At 40.2% G+C, this 20786-nt stretch overlaps 1 protein-coding gene and 1 long non-coding RNA gene across 11 annotated transcripts in view; one reads left to right on the top strand and one right to left on the bottom strand.

Moving 5' to 3' along the window:
- The window catches only part of LOC105476887 (acetyl-CoA carboxylase alpha), a 330276-nt gene that overhangs the window by 163812 nt on the left and 145678 nt on the right, over positions 1–20786 (top strand). For all 9 annotated transcript variants that reach the window (XM_011733176.2, XM_011733177.2, XM_011733179.2 and 6 more), the window contains 9 exons: positions 3135–3216; positions 3610–3755; positions 4788–4938; positions 6554–6688; positions 7047–7193; positions 8218–8406; positions 9797–9897; positions 11596–11684; positions 16950–17074. In XM_011733176.2, coding sequence (XP_011731478.1) covers positions 3135–3216; positions 3610–3755; positions 4788–4938; positions 6554–6688; positions 7047–7193; positions 8218–8406; positions 9797–9897; positions 11596–11684; positions 16950–17074 — 1165 coding nt within the window. The remainder of the gene's footprint in view (positions 1–3134; positions 3217–3609; positions 3756–4787; positions 4939–6553; positions 6689–7046; positions 7194–8217; positions 8407–9796; positions 9898–11595; positions 11685–16949; positions 17075–20786) is intronic.
- LOC105476883 (uncharacterized) overlaps positions 1–20786 on the bottom strand; it is a 93864-nt gene that overhangs the window by 1340 nt on the left and 71738 nt on the right. For both annotated transcript variants that reach the window (XR_984315.3, XR_003016883.2), the window contains exons 2-3: positions 6999–7209; positions 5189–5327 (exon numbers count right to left, since the gene is read on the bottom strand). This is a non-coding gene — a long non-coding RNA (uncharacterized lncRNA). The remainder of the gene's footprint in view (positions 1–5188; positions 5328–6998; positions 7210–20786) is intronic.

A 20786-nucleotide genomic window follows, 5' to 3' on the forward strand; every position in this document is an offset into this window, starting at 1 on the left:
GATAATTTCTATATATTCTTTGCTCAGATTCACCAATTAACTCACAACTTACCACACTTGCTTTATCACTCTTTCTCTACTATTAGCAAAAGTTTTTCTTGACAGTGTTTCTCTCCTTGGTAATTTTCTCCCTTTCCCTTCCACCCACGCTACTGCCCCCCTTACCTACCTTTTTTTTCCTTTGAGACAGAATCTCACTCTGTCGCCAGGCTGGAGTGCAGTGGTGCAATCTCGGCTCACTGCAACCTCTGCCTCCTGGGTTCAAGCAATTCTCCTGCCTCAGCCTCCTGAGTAGCTGGGACTACAGGCACGCACCACCATGCCCAGCTAATTTTTGTATTTTTAGTAGAGAAGGGGTTTCGCCATATTGGCCAGGATGGTCTTGAACTCCTGACATCAGGATCTGACCCTGGTCTCCCAAAGTGTTGGGATTACAGGCGTGAGCCACCACTCCTGGCTTTTTTTTTTTTTTTAAGACAAAGTCTTGCTCTATCGCCCAGGCTAGAGTGCAGTGGCACGATCTCGGCTCACCACAACCTCTGCCTCCCAGGTTCAAGCGATTCTCCTGCCTCAGCCTCCCAAGTAGCTGTTACAGGTATGCACCACCATGCCTGGCTAATTTTTGTATTTTTTAGTACAGATTTGGTTTCACCATATTGGCAAGGCTGATCTTGTACTCCTGACCTCAGGTGATCCATCTACCTCGGCTTCCCAAATGCTGGTATTATGGACGTCAGCTACCGTGCCCAGCCTTTTTTTGTTGTTTTTTTAAGACGGAGTCTCGCTCTGTTGCCCAGGCTGGAGTGCAGTGGTGCGATCTCTGCTCACTGCAAGCTCTGCCTCCCGGGTTCATGCCATTTTCCTGCCTCAGCCTCCTGAGTAGCTGGGACTACAGGCACCCACCACCATGCCCAGCTAATTTTTTTGTATTTTTGGTAGAGACGGGGTTTCACCGTGTTAGCCAGGATGGTCTGGATCTCCTGACCTCGTGATCTGCCCACCTCGGCCTCCCATTGTGCTGGAATTACAGGCGTGAGCCACCGCACCCGGCCTCCTGGTCTTTTTTAAGACTCTTAAATAAAGTTTCAGTTGCTAGGAGTAGATATGCTTATACTAAGTTTTTATAATTTTTTCACGTTTAATCTTTATCTTTTTTTTTTTTTTTTTGAGGTGGAGGCTTGCTCTGTCACCAGGCCGGAGTGCAGTGGCGTGATCTCTGCTCACTGTAACCTCCGCCTCCCGGGTTCAAGCGATTCTCTTGTCTCAGCCACCCCGGTAGCTGGGACTACAGGTGCACTCCACCATGCCCAGCTCATTTTTGTATTTTTAGTAGAGTTAGAGTTTCAACATGTTGGCCAGGATGGTCTCCATCTCTTGGCCTCGTGATCAGCCCACCTTGGCCTCCCAAAGTGCTGGAATTATAGGCGTGAGCCACTGTGTCCAGCGTTAATCTTTATCTTTAAGAACAGTTAACACATTCCTGTGGTTCAAAATTCAAAAGGCACAAAAAAAATAAGCAGTGAAAAGTCTCTCTCTGACCTCTGTTCCTTGGCCACCCAGTTTCCATCCCCTATAGTAAATTCATATTACCAATTGCTTTTCTAACCTTCCAAAGATATCCTAAACTTACATAAATATATACATGTGTATTAGTCTGTTCTCACACTGCTAATAAAGACATACCCAAGACTGGCTAATTTATAAAGGAAAGAGGTTTGAGTCACAGTTCAGATGGCTAGGGAGACCTCACAATCATGGCGAAAGGCAAAGGAAGAGCAAAGTCATGTCTTTTGTGGTGGCAGCCAAGAGAGAAAATGAGAGCCAAGTGAAAGGGGTTTCCCTTTATAAAATTGTCAGATCTCATGAGACTTATTCACTCCCACGAGAACAGTATGGGGAAACTGCCCCCATGATTTAGGTATCTCCCACCGGGTCCCTCGCATAACACATGAGAATTATGGGAGCTACAGTTCAAGATGAGATTTGAATGGGAACACAGCCAAACCATATCAACATGTGGTACTTGTTTCTTCCCACCTCCTGGTTTTTAAAAACTCAAATGGTAGCATACTGTGAAACTGTTCTTTACCTTGCTTTTTTAACTCAACAGTATATTTTTTTAAAGTGTTTTTTAGTTCACATCTTCTTAATATCTGTATGTTTTGTTCCACATGTGAAGACATGCGCAGCATCACTAATCATTAAGTAAATAAAGTCAAAACCATGATGAGATATCACCTCACACCCATTAGGATGCCCACTGTCAAAAAACAGAAAACAGCAAGTATTGGCAAGTACATAGAGAAATTGGGACACTTGTGCACTCTTGATGGGAATGTAAAATGATGCAGCCACTACTGAAAAATGGTATTGCAATTACTGAAAAAATTAAAAATAGAATTACCATATGATCTGGTAATACCACTTCTGGGTATTCTGAAAGAATTGAAAGCAGGGTCTGAAAGATACTTGCACAGCCACATTCATAGGAGGATTATTTACAGTAACTAAAAGATGGAAACAACTCAGATGTTGGTTGATGGATGACTGGATAAACAAAATGTGGGATATACATACAATAGAATATTATTCAGCCTTAAAGAGGAAGGAAATTCTGACACATGCTGAAACATAGGTGGATCTTAAGGACATTAGGGTAAGTGAATTAAGCCTGCCACAAAAAGACAAATACTATATGGTTTTACTTATATGCGGTATCAAGAGTAGTCAGACTCATAAAACCAGAAAGTAGAATGATCGTTACCAGGGACTAGGCGGAGGGGGAAATTGGGAGTTGTTAATGGGTGTAGAGTTTCACTTTTGCCAGATGAAAAAGTCCTGCAGATTGGTTGCAGAACAGTGTTAATATCCCCAACACTATAGAAATGTGCATTTTGTAATGGTTAAGATGGCCAATTTAATGTAATGTGTATTTTACCCTAATTTAAAAAAAATCCATTATAAGATTCTTTCATAATTGATGTGATCAATTCCTTACACGTGATTATTGAGGTATTTAGGTTGTTTCTAGTTTTTTGTTGTCCTAGGAAATGCTGTAATCAATAATCTTTTAGATTCTCTTATTAACTGTTGGAACTTTGTAGTAAGTGTCTCTCTTGCTGCTGTTCTTTCAGGGGTCAAGTCCTTCCTGCTCATACACTGTTGAATACAGTAGATGTTGAACTTATCTATGAGGGAGTCAAGTATGTACTTAAGGTATGCAGAACCCCATTGGAGTTTGCATCTTACTTTTTAAGCTATCTTTCTTTAGGCTGAGAGGCAAGAGAAAAAATTTGATGTAATGTAGGAATGGGGGTGTTAGTGAAATTACAGTCATTATTTGTGTCAGTGTCCTGAAGCAGCATTTGTTGTTGCCAAGAGATAAAGGAGAGACAGGGAACAACCACAGCTGGGAAAAACAACTAAGGTTGCCGTCTTTGCTTACAGCAGGACTGAGTCATGTCCACAGACACTGAGGCAAATAGCATCAGTGCTATGAGTTTTTGTCCTCCTGACAGATCTTTCTTACCTGTATTTTTGAAGCATTCAAATTTTGTTTGGAGTTGTACCTGGAAGGGACACACTGATCCTCATTCTCATTCCCTACAGGTGACTCGACAGTCCCCCAACTCCTATGTGGTGATCATGAATGGCTCATGTGTAGAAGTAGATGTACATCGGCTGAGTGACGGTGGACTGCTCTTGTCCTATGATGGCAGCAGTTATACTACGTACATGAAGGAGGAAGTGGATAGGTAAATGACTGTTTGAGGTCCATTTGCCGGTCATCCTATTAGCCTTTTCTCTTATAAGTTACTAGTTTTTGGGATTTTTCCCAGGCTTTTTTTGGTACTCGTTTGTAGTTTAAAAAAAAAATAGTACATGTACTTAACAAAAATATCAAGAATATAAAAGTGTTTGTAATTAAAAACATGTCTCCCTACTTTTCCAGTGTATGTGGACAATGAAAAATAAGTTCCCCTTTTTATAAGTAACCATTGTTAAAAGTTTCTTATATATTTGAGTAAAAATTTTATATGCATGTACAAGTTACATTCATGTACATACTGTTTTTCTTTAAATACATTCACAAATGTGGCCAGGCGTGGTGGCTCATGCCTGTAATCCCAGCACTTTGGGAGGCCGAGGCGGGTGGATCACCTGAGTTTGGGAGTTCAAGACCAGCCTGGCCAACATGGTGAAACTCTGTCTCTACTAAAAATACAAAATTAGCCAGACATGGTGGCATATGCCTGTAGTCCCAGCTACTCGGGAGGCTGAGGCAGGAGAATCGAATGAACCTGGGAGGTGGAGGTTTCCGCAGGCCGAGATTGCGTCATTGTACTCCAGTTTGGGCAACAAGAGCAAAACTCCATCTCAAAAAAAAAAAAAAAAAAAAAAATTCACAAATGTTCAACACCAGTTGTGGTATTATGAGAATGAAATAAATTAATATGCTGAAAATGTGTAGAACATTGTCACAACATAGCTAGTCTTCAAGAAATGTTAGCTATTACATCATCAATATCTTTGTGTTTTTTTAAACTGTGGTACCTGTTATTTTTAATAGCCATGTAGTGTTCCATTATGTGATTATACTATACTTTATTTAATCTAGGAAATTTTTGTTAATTGACATTGTAAACAAAGGTGCAGTGAATGTCATGTGCGTGTGTGTGTGTAATAAAGTTTTCAGGATTTTTTTATTTGAAGGTTGACATTCTCTACCATTCTCCTTTACATCCTGAGGTGCTTTCTTAGCTTACATACTTCCACTTGTCTCCTAGATATCGCATCACAATTGGCAATAAAACCTGTGTGTTTGAGAAGGAAAATGACCCATCAGTGATGCGCTCACCTTCTGCTGGGAAGTTAATCCAGTACATTGTAGAAGATGGAGGTCATGTGTTTGCTGGCCAGTGCTATGCTGAGATTGAGGTCAGTGTGGTGAAAAGACTGTGGGATCATGGGAAGGGAAGGTAGGAAAAGGGTTGGCTGGGATGGACTAGGACCGAAAAGTTACAGAAAGGAGGCTGTGTGCAGTGGCTTGTGCCTGTAATCCCACCCCTTTGGGAGGCTGAGGCAGGAAGATCGCTTGAGGCCAGGAGTTAGAGATTAGCCTGGGCACGATGATGAGACCCTGTCTCTGTGAAAAACTAAAAAATTAGCGGCATACAGTGGCACATACCTGTAGTCCCAGCCACTCTGGCAGCTAAGGTGGGAGGATCCCTTGAGCCCAGGAATTCAAGGCAGCAGTGAATGGTGATTGTACCACTGTACTGGAGTGGTACAATTTGTGGCCTGGGCCACAAATCAAGTCCTTATTTCTAAAAAATTAAAAAAAAAAAAGGTGACAGATTGGAAATAAGAATGAAAAACATCAGTTGGCTTCATTAGAAGTACGAACCTTAAGATTTTTAAAACACATAAAAACACTTTGGCAAATGAGGAATCTCTAGCTCTAAAAATAGATACTAGGCAATAGCACTTATTGAGTGTTAGGTGTCCTAACTGCTGGCTGTCCAGAGGAAATATGTGGAAGTGGGGCACAAAACAGGCAAGTAATGTCATGTAATTAATTTTAAGAGAGCTAAGCATAGAGTGCAGAGGGTCACCTAACCCAAATCAAGCTAAGCTTGTATGGGAAGATATTCTGAAAGAAGAGACATTTGATCTTCGTTTCGAAAGACAGATAGTAATAGAGCAGGTGAAGAAGGGCAGGGAAGAGTGCTTAAAGTTGAAGGAATAGCATGTACAAAGACAGAAGCAAGACAGCACAGTGTATTTAGGGAACTGCAGGTATGTGTCGGTGTGGCTTGAGAATAGACTAAGGATTAATGGGGAGGGACAAGCAAAGATGCTAAAGAAGTAATGTGAGATCTTGAATGTGAGGTTATGAAGGATCTTATAAGCTATACTGGTAAGTTTACATTATCCTGGAGGCAGCGGGTAATCTCTGAAGGATTTAAGTGGAAAAGTAGTATGATGATATTTGGGATCTAGAATGATTGCTTTTCGTGACCTTGTGGGAGGTATATAGCAAGTAGGGAGATCTCTTAAGGCGTCTTTGAAGTACTTTGGGCCAGAAATGAAGAAGGCGTAAACCGAAGAGATGGCAAGACAGGAAGATTTTTGAGAAAGGTTTAGAAGATATGCCTGGCTGGATTGGTAATTGGTAGGTAAGGGAGAAAGAGGAGTGAAGAATGATCCTTAGGTTTTGGCCTGGATGTCTTAGATTGGATTCACTGGTATGAAGAGATTAAATTGTTCCTCACTTTCTAAGTACAAAACAAATATAATCACAAATTATGCCAAAATGGTTTTAAAAGTTAGAAATGAGAAATGTCAATAACTGTTGTTTCTAAAGTGAGGTACTGAGAGATTTTCTAATTGCCTGCCTTGATAGTCCCTAGAAGATGGTGGTAAATTCCCATTTTTTTCTGGGTCAAATTAGGTGTGGTCCACTTAGATGCTAAGGGAAAAATTTACCTCTTCTTAGCATTCACCTGTGTAAAGAGAGATAAATCTGAGTCTAATTTATTTTTCACTATAGGTGATGAAGATGGTAATGACCTTAACAGCTGTGGAGTCTGGCTGTATCCATTACGTCAAGCGACCTGGAGCAGCTCTTGACCCTGGCTGTGTACTAGCCAGAATGCAACTGGACAACCCCAGCAAGGTTCAGCAGGTGGGTTAGGAAGATGCTCCGAATATTGCTGTCTAAGAGCTAAAGAACTTGGTGGTTTGGAGACAGGCAAGTGATTTCAGTGCTTGGTTTGCCAGTGTTTTCTTTAGCTTTTTCGCCTATTAATCTTATGCCTTGTATTTGTACCTGTAGTATTATGGAACTAAGAGTTTGCAAGAGTTACTGTAATACTAAGATTCCATAATTTCCTTATGATGTTTCCTCCATTGACTTCCCTTCTGGTAGCTGGGTATGGTAAAATGATGTCTCCATTTTGAATGATAACTCTTAAGTTGTAGTGGTGTGTTTGTACCTTAGATCAAAAGTAGTAGATGACTTGATCTCTTGTTGGGGTTGATAGGCTGAGCTTCACACAGGTAGTCTGCCACGGATCCAGAGCACGGCACTCAGAGGCGAGAAACTGCATCGAGTGTTCCATTATGTCCTGGATAATCTGGTCAACGTAATGAATGGATACTGCCTTCCAGATCCTTTCTTTAGCAGCAAGGTATGAATCACGTCTCCTGGGGAAGGGGTGTACAAATGGGATACCTATTCTCCAAAATAGTTGCAAGTCTCATAATGATTGTTTAAGAGGGAGGAAAATAAAGCTGTTTGGCCTGGAACTCTTTCACCTTCAGTTGTGGGACTTGAGGTCTTTAAATCCATCCTTGTCATGGACTTCACATTTAATTGTGATTACTCCTTTTTTTTTTTTTCCCTCGAGACTGAGTCTTGCTCTATTGCCCAGGCTGGAGTGTAATAGCGCAAACTCAGCTCACTGCAACCTCCACCTCCTGGGTTCAAGCAATTCTCCTGCCTCAACCTCCTGAGTAGTGGGGATTACAGGCACATGCCACCAGGCCCGGCTAATTTTTTTCTTTTTTCTTTTTAATAGAGGCAAGGTTTCACCATGTTGGCCACACTGGTCGTGAACTCCTGACTTTGTGATCTGCCCGCCTCAGCCTCCCAAAGTGCTGGGATTATAGGCGTGAGCCACTGTGCCCAGCCGTGATTACACCTTTTTAAACTGGAGAATAGGGGCAATGTTAGATGCTTACATTGCAATTTCAAAGTACTCTATGATAGTTGGCTCACATCTGTAATCCCACCACTTTGGGAGGCTGAGTTGGAAAGATCACTTGAGGCCAGGAGTTTGAGACCAGCCTGACCAACATAGCGAGACCCCGTATCTATTGAAAATTATATAAATTTTATATTGAAAAGAAGTAGTATATGATAGTGAATTCAGATATAGTTTACTCTTGAGCAACACAGGTTTGAACTGTGTGGGTCCACTTATATGTGGATTTTTTCAGCCAAACATGGATCAAAATTATAGTATTGATGGAATATGGAGCCCACAACTTTTTCTATACATGGGTTCCGTAGGGCTCAAGTATGTGCACATTTTCATATGAGTGGTGGTTCTGGAACCAATTTCCCATGTATACGGAATGACAACTATGTATCTTTTTATTTGGGGGATTGTGTTAACTTTGGGTCCTATTTTACCAATGCTTTCTTTTTAGGTAAAAGACTGGGTAGAGCGATTGATGAAAACCCTCAGAGATCCCTCCCTGCCTCTCCTAGAATTGCAAGATATCATGACTAGCGTGTCTGGCCGCATTCCCCCCAATGTGGAGAAGTCTATCAAGAAGGAAATGGCTCAGTATGCTAGCAACATCACATCAGTCCTCTGTCAGTTTCCCAGTCAGCAGGTATTTATAGGATAACACTATCTTCATTTTTTTCTAGGCTACCAATGCCAGAGTTCATATTGTAGGATTCCTTCCTATTTGGATCCTCCTTGCTTTTTGGATGTTGTAGTTGTATACTTTTAAGCATTGTATTCCTCACAAAACTGCCTCAGGGTTGCGCCACTGCACTCCAGCCTGGGGGACAGAGCAAGACTCCGTCTCAAAAAAAAAAAAAAAAACTGCCTCAGGGTACAAAGCCAACAGTGAAAGTACTGTATGTGAAGTATAAAGTATCTGTAGTTATGAGAAAAGCACACTTGGATCATGTATACCATATAGCTTTTTTCCTGGGGCTATTCCCTAATTCCCTAATTAGAGGTATCTTCATGAATTGAAAGTAGAGTGATATTAGTTGATTGATTGATTGATTGATTTAGAGACGGAGTCTAGCTCTGTTTCCAGGCTGGAGTGCAGTGGCGTGATCTCAGCTCACTGCAACCTCTGCCTCCTGGGTTCAAGCAATTCTCCTGCCTCAGCCTCCTGAGTAGCTAGGATTACAGGCACGCGCCGCCATGCCAGCTAATTTTTGCATTTTTAATTGCCATGGGGTTTCACCACGTTGGCCAGGATGGTCTCGATCTGACCTCGTGATCCGCCCACCTTGGCTTCCCAAAGTGCTGGGATTACAGGTGTGAGCCACTGTGCCCAGCTGTTTATTTATTTATTTTTGAGACAGGGTCTCACCCTGTCACCCAGACTGGAGTGCAGTGGTGCAGTCATATGGCTCGCTGTGGCCTTGACCCCAGTAGGCCCAATGGCTCATCCCACCTCAGCCTCCCAAGTAGCTGGGACTACAGATGTGCACCACTATGCCCAGCTAATATTTTAAAAAATTTTATAGAGATGGGGGTCTTGTTACATTGCCCAGGTTGGTATTGAACTCCTGGGCTCAACCTTTCCTCCCTCCTTGGCCTCCCAAAGTGCTGAGGTTACAGGTGTGAGCCACCATGCATGGCCTATTTGTAGTTTTATTTTTAGAGACATTCTTACTACCTTGGCAACATCTTTACTCTTTACCCATAAAGCAGAAGTACGTGTAGGGAGTATAAGTAGATAAGTGGGGAGTGAAGTTTGGATCTTGACCTTGAACAGATCTTGGTAAGATGATAGTTTTTATAATGTAGTCATTAATTCATCTGGGAAAGGTTGACAAGGGATGAAATCTGCTTGCTTATTTAGCATGATCCTCTATATAAACTCTGCCCAGTAACTTCTAGCTACTGCCAACATGTGAGAGATAGGAATTGGCATGTTATAGCAAGAAGATTCCTACTGGTCATGCTATAGAGGCTGATGCTTTGGGGCATTTTGTTGGGTTGGGCCTCATTTTTTTCCCTTTTTTATACCTTAGATTGCCAACATCCTAGATAGCCATGCAGCTACATTGAACCGGAAATCTGAACGGGAGGTCTTCTTTATGAATACTCAGAGCATTGTTCAGCTGGTACAGAGGTAGTAACTTGTAACTCCAGATTCCCAGACCTGTCCATGCTCATGTCTTCCTTTCTTTTAAGTGGTCACAAAGAGATTTACCTCAGATTGACTTCAAGAAATTAAAAAGCACCTTATATCTTAGAAAGTACCTTGTATCTTCTAAATATCTTAGAATTGTGAGCTAACTCTTATGCTCAATATTTCTGACTTCTTAATATTCTACATTTTTTTCTGTCAATTATTTATTATTATTATTATTATTTGTGATAGGGTCTCACTCTGTTGCCCCGGCTGGAGTGCAGTGGCTCAATAATGGCTCACTGCAGCCTCAACCTCCCGAAGCTCAGGTGATCCTCCTGTTTCAACCCCTTGGAATAGCTGGGACTACAGCTGTGCACCACCACAACCAGCTAATTTTTATATTTTTGGAAGAGGTGGGGTTTTGCACGTTACCCAGGCTCATCTCAAGCTCTTGGGCTCAAATGATCCACCTGCCTCAGCCTCCCAAACTGTTGGGATTACAGGCATGAGCCACTGCATCCAGTTTGTCAATTAATAAGGCACAGAAATTTTGTTGTTTTCTTTTTCCTTGCCATTTTGATGAAGCTCCTAATTTTTCTTCTGTCAGAGGGCCCAGTACGACATTTTTTATTCTTATCTTATGGAACCTATTGTATTAGGTTGGTGCAAAAGTAATTGTGGTTGTTGCTATTAATACTGAAGGGATATTCACAGGGCATTTTTATTTATTTATTTATTTATTAGAGACAGGGTCTCACACTGTCACCCAGGTCGCACAGTCACCCAGTCGCACAGTCTCAGCTCACTGCAACCTCTGCCTCCTAGGCTCAAGCAATCCTCCCACCTCAGCCTCTTGAGTAGCTGGGACTACAGGCACACACTACCATGCTTGGCTACTTTTTTTGTATTTTTTATAGATAAGAGGTTTTGCCATGTTGCCTAGGCTGGTCTGGAGCTCGTAGACTCAAGTGATCCTCCTGCCTTGGCCTCCCAAAAGGGGTCTGGGATTACAGATGTGAGCTACGGCGCCCGACCTCACAGAACACTTTTAACTTTAAGATACTTATAAATTTTTCAGATATCTCAGCCATTTCACAAGTACGGTAATAATTTGTACTTAGCAGTAGGAACTGAGTCAAGGTGTTGGTAGAGGGGGCTATGCAGGGTGTTGTTGTCTTTTCTTTATTAAAAAAGGTCTTGTCTATAGTGAGATTTCTTTTAGGCTTAGAATTTAAGTTAATTTTGTAGTTCATTTTAGGCTGTTCTTTTTTTTTTTTTTTTCTTTGAGAGGGAGTCTCGCGCTGTTGCCCGGGCTGGAGTGTAGTGGCCGGATCTCAGCTCACTGCAAGCTCCGCCTCCCGGGTTTACGCCATTCTCCTGCCTCAGCCTCCCGAGTAGCTGGGACTACAGGCGCCCGCCACCTCGCCCGGCTATTTTTTTGTATTTTTTAGTAGAGACGGGGTTTCACTGCGTTAGCCAGGATGGTCTCGATCTCCTGACCTCGTGATCCTCCCGTCTCGGCCTCCCAAAGTGCTGGGATTACAGGCTTGAGCCACCGCGCCCAGCCTAGGCTGTTCTTTATTCAGAGGGAAAGCAGTTCAGTGGAATGTCATGGAGGTAAATTTGGCCTTTGGGTTTATTACTTAATAGTGTTGGATTGTCAGGGTTTTCAGTGGAGGCTTTCTATTTGCCTAGGTACCGAAGTGGCATCCGAGGCCACATGAAGGCTGTGGTGATGGATCTGCTCCGGCAGTACCTGCGAGTAGAGACACAATTCCAGAATGGTAAGCCTCTTCCTGAGGACTCTCTAGCCCAGAAAGCCTTGATTCTGATAACCAACCCGAACTATCCATATAGGACTGTGTAAGAGCTAAGCCCCCTCCTGTCAACAATACTTCCATTAATAAACAGTCTCCTATCACCACTCTCTTAAAAATTAAACCTCTATATCCACAGCACTAAAGAAAGAACAACGAAACACAGCTTGATGAAATTAGGAATCCAGTGTGCTTCTGAGAAAGGGCTGAAATAATTTTTCTAATAGAGACTACCATTCCTGTTGATACCTTTTTGACCTTGTATAGCGTAAGTTGGTTGAGTCATCACAGGCTGAAATTGAGAAACCCATATCTGAAGAGCTTGATTCTTGGCAGCTAATCCATGAATTGAACCAGAGGCATCTAGGAAGAGCAAGTTCAGATTTTCCAGTACTTTTTAGTATATCTTTTAGGTGGACTTTATCCCTGGCTTTCTCTGAAGAGCTTCACTAAATGATATATTGTCTCTAAGTGTGAAATAACCTTGGTTAAAATTTTAAAGCTGTGTACTGCTGACATTGCTTCCTGCCACAAGATGGCAGTGAAACATCACAGAATTTGAAACATCTAAAATTTGAAATTTTCCTTTATCTGCTCCCTTTCACTTCCTTTAAAAGCAGCCTGTGCCACTCATGACTAGCAAAAATCCTCATGTAGATATTAGCAAACCGCATGCAGTAACATACAAAATAATATATAACAACCAAGTTGGCTTTATCCCACTCATGCAAGGTTGATCAGTTTGGGGAAAGTCAATTAATATAATTTATCATGAAATAGATGAAAGGAGGAAAAACATGCTCATTATCTCAAGATAACAGGGTGTAGAGAGGGAGCATTTGACAGAATTTAACATCCATTCATGACAAACTCTTGGAAACTAGGAGTGAAATGGAACTTTTAAAATCTTGTAAAAGGGACCCACAAAAAAATCTGCAGGATACATCATGCATTATGGTGAAACGCTGAAAACATTATCTTTAAGATTAGGAATAAGACAAGGATGCCTGCTGCCACTACTTCTATTCAGCATCATAGTGGATGTCCTAGCCAGTGCAGTAAGACAAGGCAAATAATTAAAGGGTGTAAGAGCTAGAAAATAGTAAAGCAATATATCTGCTATTATTAAATATGTAGGGTGTCTTTTTAGAAAGCCTCAAAGGATTCACAGATTTATTATTAAGTTATTAAAAAAACATTTAAAATAACAGGCTAGATGTAGTGGCTCACGCTTGTCATCTTAGCACTTTGGGAGGCAAGGACAGGAGGATTGCTTGAGACCAGGAATTTGAGACCAACCTGGGCATCATAGTGAGACCCCATCTGTACAAGAAATTAAAAACAATTAGCCAGGCATGGTGGCACATGCCTATAGTCCTACCTACTCAAGAGACTGAAATAAGAGGATTGCCTGAGCCCAGGGTTTCAAGGGTGCGGTGGGCTATGATTGCATCACTGCACTCAGCCCAGGCAACAGAGCAAGACCCTGTCTCTAAATAATTAATTAGTTGATAAAATAGCAACCAAAAAGATGAAATACGAGTAAATCTAACAAAAAACATGCAAGCCTCTTTTTGAGAAAATTATAATAAAGAAGATTGTAATAGTAAAGAAGATTTAAATAAATTATCAAGGTCTTAAATTGGAATGTACACTATTAGGTGCTGATTCTTCCTAAATTCATCTGTAGATTGACATTTCAATAAAAATTCTGTTAGCGTATTTGTAATGCTAATTATAAAATTTCCATAAAAGACAAGTCTCACAATAATCAAGATACTTCCAAAGAAATACAAGGTGAAAAGATTTGCTTAATCAGAAAAGAAGATTTAATATAAAGCCATATTAATTAAGAAATTGTGAGATAGGTATAGGGATAGATTTATAGATCAGTGGAACATAATGACCCAGAAACAGATCCACCCATATATGAAAACTTATTTTATGATAGAGGAAGCATTGTAGATCATGAGGAAAGGACAGATTTTTTTTTTCAGTAAATGATACCAGCGTAATGGGTTATTCATTTAAAAAAAAAAAAAAAAAAGGAAAGAAAGAAATGGAATCCCTATCTTATACACAAAAATCAGTTCTCAATAAAATAAAGACGTAAATATGTACTAAAGAGGTGAAGCTATTAATTGGTTAGGAGAATATCATTATAATCTCAGGACAGGAAGATTTTGTTGTATAAGACGTAGCAAGTACAAACTACAGAAGAAAAGATTTATTACTTAAACTCCACTCAAGAACTTCTGTTCATCAAAATACATCATAAGGAGACTGAAAAGTCTGTAATCCTAGCACTTTTGGAGGCCAGTGCTGGCAGATTGCTTGAGCCCAGAAGTTTGAGATCAGCCTGGACAACATAGCAAGACCCCATCTCTAAAAAAAATACACAAAAATTAGCCAGGTGTGGTGGTGTGTGCCTGTAGTCCTACCTTCTTGGGAGGCTCAGGTTGGAGGATCACCTGAGCCTGGGGAGGTCGAGGCTGCAGTGAGCCGTGATCACATCACTGCAGTCCAGCCCCAGTGACAGAGCAGGACCCCATCTCCAAAAAAAGAGAGACTGAAAATATAAGCTACCAAGCGTGAGAAGATATTTACAAAATCTATACCTAAAAAAGAATTAGAAGTATCTAGAGAACTGGTATGAATCATCAAGTTAAAGACATCCTAATAGAAAAATGGGCAAAAGATATAGAAAGATATTTTACAGAAGAGAAAGTACAAAGAATTCATCAACTTACACAAAGATGCTCAATCCCATTAGTAATTAGAGACATATGAACCAAAACCACAATGGGAGTGGCAAAAATTTAAAAGTCACATCATCATCTTCATTGCTTCTGTACATGGAAGTACAAATTGGTATACCACTTTGGGTAACAGTTGGTCAGTACCTAATAAAGTTGAACATATTTGTATTCTTTAACCTAGTAATTTTACTCCTAGAAAATATACTCTAGAGAAACTATTACACGTGTTTATTAGGAGACATATATAGGACTATTTGTGACAGCACTGTTCATAATCTCAAAAAAGACAAGAAACAATCTAAATATACAAAGATAGCGTAGATCATTGCAGTCTAGTATATTCCTACCATGGTTGACTATGCAGCAGTGAAAATGGATGCACCAAGGCATACACTGAACAAAAGGATGAATCTCAAAAATACAATGTTATGGAAAATAAACGGTACAGTCATTCCATTTTTTTCAGGTTCAAAAACCAGGAAAATTAAGCTGTACATACATTGGTGATAAAAGTTAAGAAAAGCAAAAGAATAATTAACATAAAATTCAGCTTAGTAGTTGTTTTTGAGGAGGGGTACACAGGGGTCTTCAAAAATACTAAAGATGTTCTATTAAAATTTAATAGCTTTAAAATAACACATGGGTGTTTATTTCAATTGATACCATATATTCTATATATTCTTCTGTATATATATTTCATAATTAAACTGTTTTGTTTTGTGTGTGTGTGTTCTTCTTCTTTTTTTTTTGAGATGGAGTCTCATTCTGACACCCAAGCTGGAGTGCAGGGGCACAATCTCTGCTCATTGCAACTTCCGCCTCCTGGGTTCCAGCAATTCTCCTGCCTCAGCCTCCTGTGTAGCTAGGATTATAGGTGTGTACCATCACGCCTGGCTAATTTTTGTATTTTTAGTAGAGACGGGGTTTTACCCTGTTGGCCAGGCTGGTCTCAAATGCCTGACCTCAAGTGATCCACCCGCCTTGGCTGCCCAAAGTGCTGGGATTACAGGGGTGAGCCACTGCACCCAGCCAACTAAACATTTTTTAAAAAGAGTGTCTTGGTGTGCAGGATCTTCAAAGTAAAAAAAAAAAAAAAAAGAAAAAAAAATCATTGTTTTCTTTCTGTTAATGTCTCCCCTCACCCTGGGTGAATGTGTTCCTTTTATTTCCCCTGGTCCTATTGCCAAAGTTTATTTGTGTTGTTACTTCAAAGCTAAGTCTTGGTAGAGAAAAATATTAATACAGAACAGCTAATTTTTAAACAGCTTCCCTTTTGGTCTAAATGTGTCTTTTATGAAATTGGCAGCTCTCTCAATATTGTAGTCCATTGTTTTTCAAATATAGTTTTATTTGGAAAAAAGTTGCTTATGTCAATCTCTAATATTTAGAATAGTTAAAAGCCTGGTTACACTGGTCCAATGTACTCAGTATTCTAGGAAACCACGGTAATGCAGTTTGAACGCCACTGTTCTGGTTTGTAACTTAACGTGGAATCTGAACTGAGGTGATAATCCTTTACTGTTTTTGTGATTTCATAAAATTCTGACCCTTGAGCATATTCAAACACTAATTCCTCTTTCCTTGGAAATTTAGTTCTGAGGTAAGCTGTTTTCTAAAGAACTGAATATTACTTATATCCCATGGCAGATATCACTACAGTGTACCAGAGGCTTATGCTTCTGTTGTAAAACATAGCTTTCCTACTCAGAACTAAGCTGCCCCTGGTGGCCTTATGGAAGGCAAGTGAAGATATGCATAACTTTAGTCTCCCTATAGACCTTTTGACTTAATGCACGGTTCTCTTTGATCTATACCTTGGGTTGGATTTGGCGTTCCTAGGCATTGCTTAGCTGTTTCAAGGACTAACAGAAGAAAATATTGATTCCAGGGGTAGTAGCCACACTTCTCATGGATATTGCTAAGTTTGATGTGGTTTTATTTTTTGAGCTAAAACTGTTCCTACTGGTTAGGGTAAACTGTTTTCTGCAACATGGAATCAGAATCTCAGGCTCTGGGGAAGACCTTAAAGATCATCAAGTTTAATGATATTTACATTTCTTTTTAAACAGCAGAAATTTCTCTTCTAAAGAAATCATGACAGAGTTTAGAGTAAGACTGGGGTTGGAGTTATTCCCAATCTTTCAGTCTTTGAGGCATACCCACCTCCCCAATTTTTAAAAAATTTAATAAAATTGAGGCCCAGAGAAGTGAAATGATTTGCCCAGGAGCACACAGTAAATTGCTAACGGAGCTAGGCCTTGAACCCAGATCTTATATCCAAATTGCCTAACTCCTAGTCCGGTGTTCTTTTACTAAATCACATTGCCAGTTTCTGTACAAATCCATCCAAGAAAATCCTTACGATGTTTCTTCTTACTGCTCATCTCATAAATTATAGACAGTACAAAACAAATAGCATGTAAATGTGAACATTTATACATGGGTGAGAACCAGTTCTTTTCATGGCGTGCAGGTCACTATGACAAATGTGTATTCGCCCTCCGGGAAGAGAATAAAAGTGACATGAACACTGTACTGAACTACATCTTCTCTCACGCTCAAGTCACCAAGAAGAATCTTCTGGTCACAATGCTTATCGTGAGTACCATTTTTCAGAACTCGTAAGGACTGTTGATGATATGCAAAAAGTATTTTTTCCTTCTGATGGCTGTGGTCAGAGAAAAAAACTACTGCCTTTTATAATTATGGGATGAGTGGGACTTGAGCTGTAGACTAACAGTTTCTCACATCTACCTTTGTCCTTGGTCTGAAGGAACTGCTTTAGTGAGAAAAGGACTCTTTTGGCTATTATGAATATGCTCCTTCACAGGGACTTACACCTCCTAACTCTGTTTAGAAATGCCCCATGCTTCACCATTCCTGTGGTCCTCTTGACGGCAGCTTTAAATTTTCATCTTATTTATCCAATATACTCTAATTTTAACTCTTGTTCCATAGATGCAAGCAATGGCTCTCATGTCAAACCTGAAAAGAAAAAAAATAGAAATCCAGCACTACCCCTCCCTGACCAGAGAAATTTTAATGTATTCTGCATCTTCATTGGTCCCTTTTTATTTACATTGAAAATCTAAGCTCGGATTATTGCATTGGTAGTAAATGTAAATGTATGATTTTTTTTCTCCATAACTTAGTAATATAAGAATTAGTAGGAAGTAGGAATGGGGAGTGAGCCTGGTAAGTTTGATGAGAGCTAATGTGCATTTGGCCAGTGGGTGGAATTTTTGTGGGCTGAAGGATTTTTAAAGATGACTTGCAAGTCCTTCACTCCTAGCTCATTCTGGTTGAGTTACTTGTAGGAATTAGTATAGTAGGACTATTCCTAGAGTCCCTCACCCCATGGTCCTGAGCATTTGCCTTGCTGCTGCTTGCTTGTCTTTTTGGGGACTGTAGTGCCTTTTCACTCCCAGAGTTTTCTTTCTTGTCCCTTTATGGAATTGGGATTCTTGGTACATTAATTACATCATTTTTTCATGGAGGAAAAAAACGTACATCTTCATAGCTATTTTTTTATTTCGTACTTCAGAATGAAGGGAAACTATCTACCATATACCTCTGATTAACAAGAGTGCCGCTCATTCAGTTATCTGCCTAGCTGGTTAACTCTAAAGCATATAACATTTTTTAGAATAGCCACTTTAAAAAACATGTAATTATAGGGAGAGTTCATTGCCTTTGCTACCCCAGAATGACTAGATAGTGAGAAAACAAGAAGATGCATTTGAGTGGGAAAAAATATACATTAGTACAATGTAATACTTCAGCTTCCCCTAAGTGACAGGTTTCAGCTAAGAAATGATATAATCTATGGCAACTTACTAATTTTTTTTGTCAGTCAAAAGAAGGAAGAAGGACTATTTAGATTTTTTTTTAATTTAATGAAAAGATTGTTAAATCTTATTTTGATAAAGCCAAGACTTTCTGGCAGAAAAGGGTAATGAGGAGAAGGGTAAAAGAATCTATCAGTTTGGACCTAGAATGGGGTGGAATTTGCCTTTATAGGAAGCTAATTATGGTGAGTTTTTCTTTTTATTGTGATTATGTTTTTAAGAACTTAACAGTTTTCTGCACTAAAAATAGACCAAAGCCTAGAATCCTTAGAGCAGCAGAAGAGTAATGATTGTCCAAGACTGTTGCTGGGTTTCTTAAATTCTAATTTGTAAGATATAGGGGCTCAGCTCGCTCCTTTTGCGGAGTGATTGTAAGTAACGCTTGCCTTAAGAATCTCATTATTGGAACACGGAGCCATATTTCCTCTGAGAATTCTGGAGTAGCTTTGAGCCGGGGCTGTTCATTTCTCAAGTAATCACGCTGGTGTGATGGAGAGAGAAAATGGCAGCTGTTCGGAGCTCAGGCCTTCAATTTTCTTCAGAGTCCAGTCACTCAAGTGTGTAATTACACGGGGGGTGCTGCAGAGGCGTTGGGCCCTGTCAGAGAACTGGTTTGAGGCTTTGCTTTCTGCTTTTGCCAGTCAGGACAGGCAGAAGCCAATGGGACTCTGACTTTCTGCTGTTCTTTTTTTCTCCCACCTTGTCATCCTGATTACTTCTTACCTGCATGGATAGTACCCAAACTTTTTTTTCCACCAGGCTGAGCTCTTTAGAGAAAAGAGCTGTTTCAGAGTTTGAGTTTGGGTAAATAGGATGCAGGAGGAGGAGGAGGAGGAGGAGGAGAAGGGGAACGAGAAGAGGAGGAGGAGAAGGACGGTTGAACATGTGAACCAGGAAGCCAGATTTGTCCTATTCTTTATTTTGGTGTCATTACCTTTTTCTTTAAAAACAAAAACAAAATGAGATCCAGTAAACGTAAGAGGATCTGTAAGCTTTCGTGTCATTAATTTCTTTTCAAATATCAGTTGTTTTCATTTCATCTTAGAGATTTGGAAATCAAGCTCAGGGCCAGCTAGCAGTGACTTATGGAACATGGGTAAAAGCTCAGGACGGTGCTCTTTTCTGATCTGATGTTACTGAATGCCAGACATGTCTTCCTCTTTTCCTCTTTGACAATGCTTTGCTGCTCCCCCTTCCTCCTTCCTCTCCGTTCCTTCTTCTCTCCCTCCTCCTCTCCCACATCTGCATTAATGGTAGTAGCTGGTAGGAGCCATTTTGGTTGTTTGGATTATTCTTTCCTCTGATCTTAGTGTCTTGTACAGATGTCACCTGCACATGGTAGCACTTCGATTCCCCCAACTTGTGTTCTCTGCTGGTTCCCCTTTCTTTGCATATCTTGGCTTCTTGATTGATGGTTATGTGCCCAGCATTCGATTCTCTGCTTTCTAGAAGTAGGAATGTTGATAGTATGTTTTGCTGAGCTAGATGATGATTTCTGGGGCTTTTGAACCTACAAGAGGGAGGTATCAAGAAAATCAGGCCTCCGTCAGTGTCATGGGATATGTGCTTCTCTAGTAAAGAGGTACCTTCATCCTCTCTAGGTGTTAGCGTAACTTGCCCAGTGGTAGCTTGCCTCAAGGACTCTCAAGCAAATTTCTGGTAATCTTTCACTCTGTTTGGAAAGCAAAGTATCAGGTAAAAGGCTAAAGTCCTATCAGGTTTCCTCCGTTTAAAGGGACATTGTAACACAATGTAACACAAAGTCTGGAAGACCAATAGTACATTTATTTTTTGAAAGCTCTTCTTATTTCTTAAATTTAACTTTATAGGAAAAAGTTTAGGACTCAGAACATTGTTTATGTTTGCTTAGAGATATTTAAGGAACTCTTTAATCTTTAGCCAGATTAAGCTAATTGGTACAAATACAAAATATCAACATCTTCACAGCTGTCTAGATGGCAATGTACGTATCTTCTAGCCACCTTGATGGTAAGTAGTCTTCCCCTCACTGCTTATAACTTATTTTTGATACAGCCCACATGAACATGCTGTAAACCATGCTTCCGTATGAGTAATGCCATGCATATGAACCCCTGATTTGGTTTAGATGGGGAGAATTTATAATGCTGATCAGCACCTTTCCTTCCTCCACTTAACCTGACTGCAAATAATTTTGTCCAATGTGTAAATAAAGAAGAAGTCTTTCTCAGTGATTCCACATTCACTGAATAAGGGTGATATTAACAATTTCTTGTTAAACTTACCCTATGACATTTTTTGGGATATCAAAAAGTGCAGGTATGATTAGAAGCAGCTACCAGTTCATTGCTGATACTAGGTTTAGTGCCTACCCAGCTGAATAATAGTTAATGTCTTGAGGACATTACACATAAGGCCACATTCTTTTCGTTTTGAATTGCCTTATAAGATCAAGCTGGACTATGTTGGTTTCTTCTGTCAGT

This window comes from Macaca nemestrina, chromosome 17 (assembly GCF_043159975.1).
Source record: "Macaca nemestrina isolate mMacNem1 chromosome 17, mMacNem.hap1, whole genome shotgun sequence".
In the NCBI taxonomy this organism is placed as follows: Eukaryota; Metazoa; Chordata; class Mammalia; order Primates; family Cercopithecidae; genus Macaca; species Macaca nemestrina.